The following is an 11144-nucleotide window of genomic DNA, read 5'->3' as shown; positions in this document are numbered from 1 at the left end:
CGGGCCGTCAGCTCATTTTTTTTTTTTTTTCGAGAGCTGACTCTGCGTGCTTGCCCCCAAGCAGACAGCAAACAAACTATGTGTATCCCCACCCGTAAAGTAACGAGGGCAGGGAGGAACACACAGCCTGAATGCTGCCTGCCCTCGTCTTAGGTGAATGGTTTTGTCTTGTTTTTAGATTCGTGACAGACAACACTAAATAAGACTCACAAACAGATATCAGACTGACACACACACAGAGCGCTTGCTGAATGACAAAAAGCTGACGCTGGTCTCACCGCACGTGCTTTTATAGCCTCCTGGTCATTACGTCACCCGCCCGTGACGTCTCGCCCATCTATTGGTCTGATTACACACAAGGTTCAGAGCCGGTCACGCTGAAGGGCGTTCCCCTAGCGTTTTCCGACGCAGCTCGAGTTCCTGAAGAGGAACAACTAATTTTGATAAAACAGCCTTTAAAGATATATTGTAATTGAAATCTAAGTAGATAAATTGTAACAACACAAACACTCAAATGTGTGTTTTGGATGTTTTCTTTTCACTAGTCTGAAAGAAGACAAGTTATGGAAGCAAAATTGCCCAAAATCGACCAGTGCCTGAATAAACAATGGTTTTGCCTGTAGTGTCTTCTTTCATTATTTAGTGTTTTTATTAAACAGTTTTCATTAATGCAGTTGAATTAATGTTTTATCCTTTTTGAAACATTTGGCTCTGGCAGCAAGTCAAAGCTGTGCTGACTCTCAGTAGATTAGTTAACACTAATTTCCCACAGACAGACAGTGTGGGTATTGCTTAATGGCTCATGCAGGACCAATGTTCTCAAACTCTCTCCACTAGAATATTACATGCACTGCCCAATGCACAATTTAATGCATTAATGAGTTTATTCATGGGTCTGTTGGATACATAAGCAGTTGTTGTGGAAACAGTTCAGAAATCAAGCCAAGCCACATATCAAATCACAGTAATACTGACAAGAACATTCGCTTATACATGCATCGGCAGACAGGGTGATTATTTTCCTTTGAGATTGAGCTGACACAGCATAAATGGATTACTACACTAATGGGCATGTAGCATTTGCATTAGTGTTGTGATCAATAAATCACTCACTGTTGTGTCTTTGTCTCCTTTCCCTCTCATTCTAGGTTATCCATGACCTCAGATTTACAGCATTACAGTTTCAGGATGCCGAATATAGGGTTCCAGAACCTTCCCCTCAACATCTACATTGTGGTCTTTGGGACGGCCATTTTCGTCTTCATCCTCAGCCTACTCTTCTGCTGTTACCTGATTCGGTAAGACCACCTGGCTCTTATGTGTGCGACAGCAAAATGTGTTTGAACAAGCCTCAAAATGCCATACATTTGCTTATTTATTCTCTTCAGTAAATTATACGGTTTGAAAGTCTTGATTTAATCCCTAAACATACAGGCTACACAATGGAACTGTTGTAATTAAACAGCTAACACACATTTAAGTGTTATTTGGAAGTAGATGAAAAAGAAAATTCACTCAGTATGAACAAGTGGGTGTAGTTGAATGTGTGGTGTAGAGTGTTGCCAACAGGACCAATGTGCGTCATTAAAGTCACAATTACACCACAAATATAAAAGTAACAATTATCTATGAACCTCATGTGCTGACACCTAACTGCCTTAGATTATGCCACAAATGTGTGGACTGGTGTTCATCTAGACAACTGCATAGTGCACCGTGCTCAAAGGTAAAATAGAAAATGGTAGGGAGTTTAAAAGACTTCTGTGAGAGGATAGAGGAGAGCTGACAGGTGGTGATGGAACGGAGAAGTTCTCTTTTATCTTCACACCGAGTTCGTACCATGTGAGGCAGCTTTTATCATGCTTACTTTGAAGACTGAACCAGCTCTGAATTTCAGAGCCATACCTTACTTATTAGTGGCTGTCCAATACAGAAGTAGAGATAAATCAGCAAGTTTTATTGATTTATACTTTTGCTAAGTACAGAGAATCTAATCCTACACATTAACACAGTTTGTTGTTGTTTGGTTCTAATATAGAGCTGTTTAGTTTCAGAATGGGTTCCCTCTGAAATTTTAGATATAGTTTTGGATTTATGAGTAAATTAAGGTTGGTTGTTAAAATTTAATTAAATAGACTTCTCTGTAAATGACACAGTCATACCATAATGTCATTTGCATTTATTAATTTATACTTTTAAAATACACATTTAAACCAACTGGTCTATAAACCATGCCTTGATGGCATGCCTGAACAGCTTTATTGCAAAGCAGCATTTTCTTAGGCATGGCGTGTTCAGCTTGTAAATATAGTCCTAATCTTCTAAAATAAAAATAAGTCATTTTCAAGACAACAAGGCAATTGTATAGCATTTTGAAAGAAAATCATGATTACTTGTCCCTGAAATGGAATTGTTACTTTTGATAGTTTTTGTGCATGCTCAATGCACTAACAAAGCTTGTCATGAAGAGTGAGAAGGTCAAAAAGCACAGTTTGGAGAAGCTAAGAAAACTGCTGACTTGATAATCTGAATTGACAACAAAAATCACTATTACAAACTAGCTTACCTGCTTGGAGTTGGCTTGTAGTTTCAATGTAGTTGGATATAAAGCTTCTTATTTTCACAATAACTGAACCCAAAGCAGCTTAGTTGCACAATCACAAATTGAGGTCGAATCCACATTGTGTCACCAACTTCCCTTTTGGATTGAGTGAACTCTACAGCAGCTGCTTCATAACTTAAAGGACGTTGATTTTTTTTTTTTTTTGTTACTTTTCAAGTGAGAATGAACTTGGCAGTGACAAAAAAAAACAAAAAAACAACCAAACTGAATACTGATGTTTTACAGCAAGCACATAGAAATGGGAATATGTGGCCCTTCATGAAGCTTAAGAAACTCCTTTTCCTTCAGCTACTGAGCTAATGAGTTGTCATCTAGTCAGATTTGTCCTGAGCACTGTTGCCATGTGGTCATTCCTGGCAGCAGAGATATTGAAGCTTTAATGTGCAATTGTGTAGCATCTCTTACATAAGACAGTGAGAACCAGCGGCTCTTATCCAAATTCACCCTAACCAGTGGGGAAGATGGTAAGTTCTTTCCCATTTATTATGTACTAGTTCTGTTTTATTTGACTTTGCCTCCCCCTTACTGCATTTACAAATGTTTACCTGTTTTGGTAGCCTTTTATAGTCTTAAATTAGTCATATCAGTAAAAAACACTGGATTCTTGAATGAAAAAACTGTCAGATTACCAAGTCATTTATAAAAAAGAGTTTGTATTTAGTCCAGATTCCAGGCTTCTAAAGATGCAGGCTCCCTTGCATGTAATTAGTTCACAAATATTCATGACTTCCTCATTAAATTAACCAGCAAATATTTGTCATGCCCCATGCACAAACAATATGTGGCCCCAGAAAAAGTATTTGGACACTTCAAGCGCACTTAAAAATGCATGACTGTCATTGCATTAATTAACAAAATGTCAAAATAGCTGGTATTTATTTTAGTTGACTGCACAAGCAAGATTTTCACTGTACATTACACCAGCAGGTGATAATGGAAATGGCAATAATCACAAATTCAGCAAGTACCAAAATAGTAGGCTCCCATTCTACCCAGCTGCATTTTACACTACATTTTTTGCGTGCTATTTTTCACCTCAACATATACCTTCAGCATCGCTGAAACAATAGAGCAGAGCGCAGAGTGCTTATTCACAGCTTTTTACATCATTTAACAGCTGCTTTTGACAGGGTGGAGATGTCCCTAATGAGAAGACCAGCATATGTTGTGTTTTGAATGCTGGTGACCAGCATGGGATTTCTGTGTGCTAGTGTACCAACTTGGACTAGTTAACGCAAAAATACAAATTCTGTCAATTATTCACCCTCATGTAATTCCGAACCTGTATGACATTCTTCCGTAGAACACAAAAAGTGTATTTTTGAAGAATATCCTGGCAATGAACATGAATGAACATTTCAGCCTTTTTTTATACCAAACTTACTGTATGGCTTTTTTTTTTCTTTGTGCACCATTTATGAAGCTTGAGAGCTCCAGTCCCATTTTATTGTGAATGCACTGGAAAAGGTGACCAGTACATTATTAAAAAAAAAAAAAACCTTCCCATGTGTTCCACAGAAGAAAGAGAGTGTGGGTTTTAAAACATGAGGGTGAGAAAAGATGACAGAATTTTAAATTTTGTTAAAACTAATCCTCCTATAACTTAACTAACTAGTTATGAATATACTGGTCCACCAGCTAGACAAGCATGAAATTGGTCTTTTCAGCAGGGATTTCAACGTAAAAGATGCTTTCCTTTTAAAGTCAAGATGAAATGATTGAGGTCTGGAGCTGGTCTCTTGACCTGTTTAGTTAAACTGCTATTTTATCTGGAAAATCACAGACTGAACAAAGGACCATCAAATTGTAGTCGTGCGACTCTGTGGACATTCACAACGTGAAAGACGAAAGAGTCGTGAGCTCGAGTGGACCTGTGAAGGACGTCGTGATTCAGAGCAAACAGTCAGCCGCACGTAGCAGCCATGCACCAGCTCCGACACACAAATGCGAAATGCCCCCGTGAATAGCGAACACACACTTGGAGAAGAAAACAGGCGGGTGCAGGAGTGTTTGTCTGGCGCGGTCATCCTCATGGGAAGAAAAACGAAATTCACACACACGCTTGAGATTGAGCACTCACTGTGACATACCGGTTATTTAACAATGCAGGGAAATGGTCATAAGGTGCTTTTCTACGTGATGAACTATAACACTACCCTAATAGCGCGTGAGCAATCATGAGCAATCAAGAGACAGTTTCTCTTGACCTAGCTGGCCTCAGAAACTAGACCAAAATACATTGTACGATTTTGGCCATGATTATGAATATCTTGTTATTTTGCATTCCCTTCACATTATTATTGTATTTTTGCTTTGAAAAACGAATGGTCTGTGATTACTTTCGCCCATCCACCACCGACTTCAGGTTCTATTAACACAAAAAATTGTTTTGCATTTTCCATAGTTTTCCTTTGTAAACATGCGGTAGGCGGACGTGTTTGACCATTGCACCCACATCTTTTTGCAGTGTCTTGCACATGACATGGCATTCTAACAATGCATCGCTTAAAAGGGATAGTTCACCCAAAAATGAAAATTCTGTCATTAAGTACTCACCCTCATGTTGTTCCAAACCCGTAAGACCTTCGTTCATCTTCGGAACACAAATTAAGATTTTTGTTGAAATCCGAGAGCTTTCTGACCCTCCATAGGCAGCAATGTAACTGAAATGTTCCCATACCCAGAAACATAGTAAGGACATCAGTAATATAGTTCATGACATCAGTGGTTCAACTGTAATTTTACGAAGTTACGAGAATATGTGCTGTGCCTTGTTTACATGCAGAGGAATGCACAAGTATGCGTTGTGGTACTCTCATTAAAGGCGGATGACGTGATTTGGAGAAGAAGAATTGTTAAATAAAGTTGTTATTTTTGTTTTCTTTGTGTACAAAAAGTACTCTTGTAGCTTTGTAAAATTAAGGTTGAACCACTGATGTCACATGGACTATTTTAATGGTGTCCTTATACGTTTCTGGGTCTGGGAACATTTTAGTTACATTGCTGTCTACGCAGGGTCAGAAAGCTCTTGGATTTCATCAAAAAAATTTAATCTTAATTTGTGTTCTGAAGACGAATGAAGGTCTTACGGGTTTGGAACGACACGAGGGTGAGTAATTAATGACAGAATTTTCATTTTTGGGTGAACTATCCCTTTAAGGTAAAAAAAAAAAGTTCAGTTAAAAAACAAAAAAAACATCAGTTTTTCATACCACTGCCCTGCGTTGTGCATTTTTAAATTCAAAAACAAATTCATTTGTATGGCCCTTTAGACGTCAACATTAGTGCCAGGGCTTTTTTGTCTTTGATTGTTTATGCATGCTAATGAGTCTAAACATAAAAGGGAGTATCTGCACCTTTACCTGCTGGTCTCTTTAAGAATGTCAGTTTCTCTCCTAGACTGTGCTGCCTATTTTACAGGTCCCTCTCACTCTGCTGCGAGAGGTTAAGCTTACTTGTAATGGAGGTAAATTTTACAATACATGTCTCCATTATTCTCATATCTATCCAGCTCTTTCTTCACTTGCTAAGTCTTTTCTGAATGTATTGTCTTTATTCAGCTATGTTAATTTTTGCTAAGGAGGTGATTGTAAGATACTGCAGTGTTTGTTGTGTTTATTTCCTTTGTACAGGAAGTAATATTGGTTGAAAGTATTATGTCATAACTAAATGAAAAGGGATTCAGCAAACAAACATTCAAAAAAGGCCAAGATAAAGCTATTGGACTAATACTAATGTTCTAACAGCCCTGCAGACATTAACAGTTCAGTGTTCACAAATTAGTGGCTAAACATAGTGTGTAAGGCGTTTGCTGGTTTCCTTTAAATAGCCTTTTTCTTACACTAGAGACTCTTCCATCATGCCTGATGCATTCCAGTTATTTTCCATCAGGGTTCCTCTCTCACTTTCCCTCTCTCTGTCTGTGACACACACACTTGCTCAAGATCAAAATAGTGTTAAATGTAGACTGTCCATTGCTTGGCTGCCTCCATTTCTTGAGTTCATGCCAAGAGTATCTGTATAGTTCTTTTAAAGGGTCTGGCTCCAGTCTGACAGTCACACTTCGTAAAGCATTGCAGCGGTGTGAGTAGGTAGTGCCTGGGCAGTCTGCTTCAGACAGGCTGTTAAAGTGTGGTCAAGCTTGATGAGACAATACAAGACCCAAACTACTCTAGAAAGACTCTAGAACTGGACGCAGCCAATGTCAAGAGGAAGTGGATGTCAATGTGTTTAAAAGTTGAATTGTGTGATTTAAGCTCAAATGTGGTGGATATAATGTATACTATGTATGTTCAGAATGACTGGAGTAATGCCTTATGGGTAGTGAAGGCTGCAATTTGTCAAATAATGACTGAAATATAAGATCCAGGCAAGTGTTGACCAAATACAGCTGGAATATAAACTGAGGTCCAGATGCAAATACAATGAATTTTTCACACCCATGAAACCCTGTGAAAACCATTGCCATTTAAAATGGCCTGTAATTTAGTATCATGGTTCAACTTGATGATCTTGGTTTTGTTTATATATAATTTGGTAATATCAATGTCTCTCCAGCACAGGTTTTTGAAAATGTTATGTCACTCTCTGAATTAAAACAAAGATTTATTTTGTCTAGGTTACGGCACCAGGCACACAAAGAGCTCTATGCATACAAGCAGGTGAGCCGCTGACTTATCTATTCAAACTCTCTACTGTATTATATAAATGTGCATTATTTACTGTATGATTCAACTTGGGTGTGAATGGGAGCGTCTCTGTTTGTTTCTCATGCAATTTCAAATGTTTAGTTTATAGACTGAGTTTCCAAATTGCAATTGAGAATTACTGTAAATGCATTTAATAACTTATTGTTATTTTTTGTTTACAGGTTATTCAGAAGGAAAAGGTCAAAGAATTAAACCTGCATGAGGTGAGTTTTCCCTTTCATTCAACTCTGCAGGATTGTTTTTGATTGATTGATTGATTGATTGATTGTTACTCATTTTCTGAGATGATTACATGATGTATATTGGCCAGAAAGTGGTTTTTTTTTTCGTATTAAAAATGTGCTGTGATGTAGCACATGAAAATTAAAAGACATCTTACAGCAAAAATCATTAATGAAAGTAAAAAGAGGTATATACAAGTAATATAGTAATAAAAATTAATAAAGCAATGTAAAAAAGTAATAAGGTAAAATACGCTATAAAAAACATTTTGGAGTATGTTTGGGGAAATAAAAAAAAAAATATATATATATATATATATATATATCTCTTGAGTAGTGATTCATCGATTAAATGGCCAAAACTTGAACATGTTTTGAGTGTTGGAAAGACAACTTTATTTTTAAGAACTGCTTTATTACAGCGTTTTATATAGTAAATGAACCAATTCAAAAAGAAGTGATTAATTGATTCAAATTCTGGTATTTTGTGTATTTTTGTAATAAAATGTTTAGATAAGCACTGTTATTTATCACTGTCTGACATTACACTTGGTCATGAATATCAGTTACATTGTACCTTTCAGTGGTTACAGAATACAGACTGTTAAACCTGAGCTACCCTTTGCCCTGAACATAAGGACCTTTTACAGGATTTGTACTGTACGCTCTCCATGTTTAATAATAGCATGAGTCTATTGCGTGTTTAACCTTCACCGAGATGGTTTGTACATGACCGTGTTAATAGGCCAGTGTCCTGACTTCATATGTGAGTGCTAATGAAATGTTAGCGACAATATTGAGGTGTGAGGACACCAGAGCTCTTGTTGAATCCTCAAATTGTCGTGGAATATCTCGTAGCCCTTCACTCCCTTCCTGTATCTCGTAAGAGTTCATTGTCGAGGAATAGTTTCATTTTAAGGTTATTGTACTTTTCAGTATTATGGCTAAAGTTAGATATTCCTCTACAAAGAGCAGGCAGCTACTGTATATGTGGATGTGCATGAATACAAAACAAATTACAGCATTGTGTTGTGCTGAACTGAGTTAGGCTATATTTTGTTAGAAAACTTGGCTTCATGTGTCACATCTGGCTTTTTTCATTTGTATTTGATGCGACAGCAGTTGCAAGTTGTATGCATGATACAAGTTTGTTCAACTGCAACACAATGAAAATAGTAACATTTTATCTTGGAAAGGAACACAAAGTTCTCCCAGCAGCTAGTCTAATACTAGAAGTGCTAGAGGTGTCATCAATATTAACAGCACTGTCCGTGATGTTATATTAGTCATATCTTTTGAAATAGCACCTGAAAACGGTCAGAAGTGCCAAGCAAATGTCAGCTGCACTTGTAACCTCAGTTTTTATGGTATTTCTTCATGTTTTGTTGGACTTTCTGCACCAGCAGTCATGCCACTAATTTGTCAGACTCAAGGTTTTATATTTGATATTGATTTTTTCACAAATAGCTTTGAGGAAACACTTTCATCCATGAGCCTGATACTGGCTGGGTTTTTTTTTTCAAAAGATGTTTTATAGTTTAAACACCATTTACAGGTGCTCCCATCGTTTTGTTAGACAACATTATCTGTTAACCAGGCTGCTTTGATTATGCTTTAAGCGACCAATAATGTTTTAGTACCCTCAGCTATTTTTAACTGTATTTAAATCCATTCCACCATATAAAATTCTAAAGATTTTACTGCAAAATTACAGCATAAATTGTGCAGAAAAAAGTGGTAATTTTCTTTATTTCTAATGTAAACTACAGCATATAGGAGCATTGTTTATAATGACTCAACAAGTTTAACAGGTCAGGGTAATTATATTTTTAAAAATTGAATTTCATGTTTATGACTATTTTCATTTTGTCCTTTCAATTTGGTTTAGTTTTCGCTTTGGCACTATTAGTTTTTGTTTACTAGTTTAGTATATGTATGTATGTACGTATGTATATATATATATATATATATATATACACACACACACACACACACACACACACACACATAAACATCATGTCTAACTATAAAAATTATTAAACTTTTTTGACATTTATGTAACTAAATAAAATAAAGCTAAATAAAATCATAAAACTAAATAAAAACGATATATGTGATTTCTAATATATTATATAAAATATTAATTATTATTGTACATTTAAAATGATTCAAAATTACATTCAAATGTATTCATATATATATATATATATTATCTTAAAAATAAAATGCATTTGATAAGCAGGTTCAAGTATGTTATTTTAGTTTCAGGTTTTTTAATGTTATTTTTGTTTAATAATTTTTTGTTTGTTTTTGCAAACAACTTGCAACTTGCAATGGTTTTGCAAGTTTTTTTTTTGTGTTTTTTTTTTTTGCATAACGTGTGGTTTGGGGATTCTTCAAGCCAAAGCATATACTTATTAGACAACGCATTCCCACAAACAGGTTTCTAGAGGGCATTCGTGGAACTGAAAATAAATGGGTCAGTAGTCCCCTCGCCTGTACTGGTAAGTCTGGTTTGCACTTGTATGCGTGCTCAGACAAGAAGGAAGGTCTTACATAAAGCGGTGGGGCCGAGCTACAAGCTGATTGGACCCTCTTTCCTGTGCACACAAGCCAAAGGGGGGAAAAGCAATGTTATGATTGTATACCACAGGCATGAGAGATTTTCACTAGCATAATTAGAGGTTACAAACGTTCAGCACAGCCATGCAAAGCTACCATTTCCCCCCGAGAACATAGATGGTTCTGAAATATCATAAACTATGATATTACCATAAAATATAGTTCACCAAAAAATATCATTCTGTCATCATTTTCTCAGCCTCGTTCCAAATCTGAATGACTTAGAAATCCAGTGTTGTCCACCACTGACTTGCAAAATATCTTCTTGAAGGTGAGCAAATGATGACAGAAAGTTTTTGGCTGAAGTAATGCTATGAATTGTTCTCCACTTGATCCAGGAATTGATGAGTGTCCGACCACAGCATGTAGCCTCGGCTTTTAAGTTCAACCCCCCATGAGTGTGAAAGGTGATCTGGCTATAGTTGACTTCATGAGCAGAATTATACAGCCTCACACTGCTCTATCACCTCGTCCTTGAGCTTACATAAGATACAGCGCCAGGCGAGTGAATATAATCTCAGCTCTCGAAACATTAAGTACCCTTCCAATAAGGTGATTATATACACAGACACTTTATACGGTAGAGCTTGTGCACGGATGATTGATGTGCAAACACACTGGTGCAGAAATCTAGCATATGTGCCAGACGGTTGCCAAGATATGGATCCTCAGATGGCAACCAGTGAGAACAGCACGGACATAAATATCACAGCATCAGTGAGTAAGATTTATTGTGCGTAATTCCACTTCAGTGAAACGGTCGGAAATAAAACTGTGGTTTGTGTTTTATTGTACTTGTGCATAGCTGCAGCTCTCTAGGTGAGAGATCAAACACATGAGAAACACAGTGTGAAATGGACCGAGCAATACTTATTTCCGTTTGGTAAGAAAGACCCCGGGGAGTCACGTTTGAACTGCAGAGGTGGTCCTTTCAATTCAGAAGCCTAGCAGACAGGAGGAAAAGAGGCC

The 11144-nt window shown here is 36.9% G+C and overlaps 1 protein-coding gene across 2 annotated transcripts in view; it reads left to right on the top strand.

Moving 5' to 3' along the window:
• Nucleotides 1-11144, top strand: part of LOC107689472 (RING finger protein 24) — a 33965-nt gene that overhangs the window by 16750 nt on the left and 6071 nt on the right. For both annotated transcript variants that reach the window (XM_016487468.1, XM_016487469.1), the window contains 3 exons: nt 1149-1298; nt 7242-7284; nt 7494-7535. In XM_016487468.1, the coding sequence (XP_016342954.1) occupies nt 1149-1298; nt 7242-7284; nt 7494-7535 (235 nt within the window). The remainder of the gene's footprint in view (nt 1-1148; nt 1299-7241; nt 7285-7493; nt 7536-11144) is intronic.

Source organism: Sinocyclocheilus anshuiensis, unplaced genomic scaffold, assembly GCF_001515605.1.
Source record: "Sinocyclocheilus anshuiensis isolate Anshui unplaced genomic scaffold, SAMN03320099.WGS_v1.1 scaffold1215, whole genome shotgun sequence".
NCBI lineage: Eukaryota > Metazoa > Chordata > Actinopteri > Cypriniformes > Cyprinidae > Sinocyclocheilus > Sinocyclocheilus anshuiensis.
This window is presented reverse-complemented; position numbering and strand designations above follow the sequence as displayed.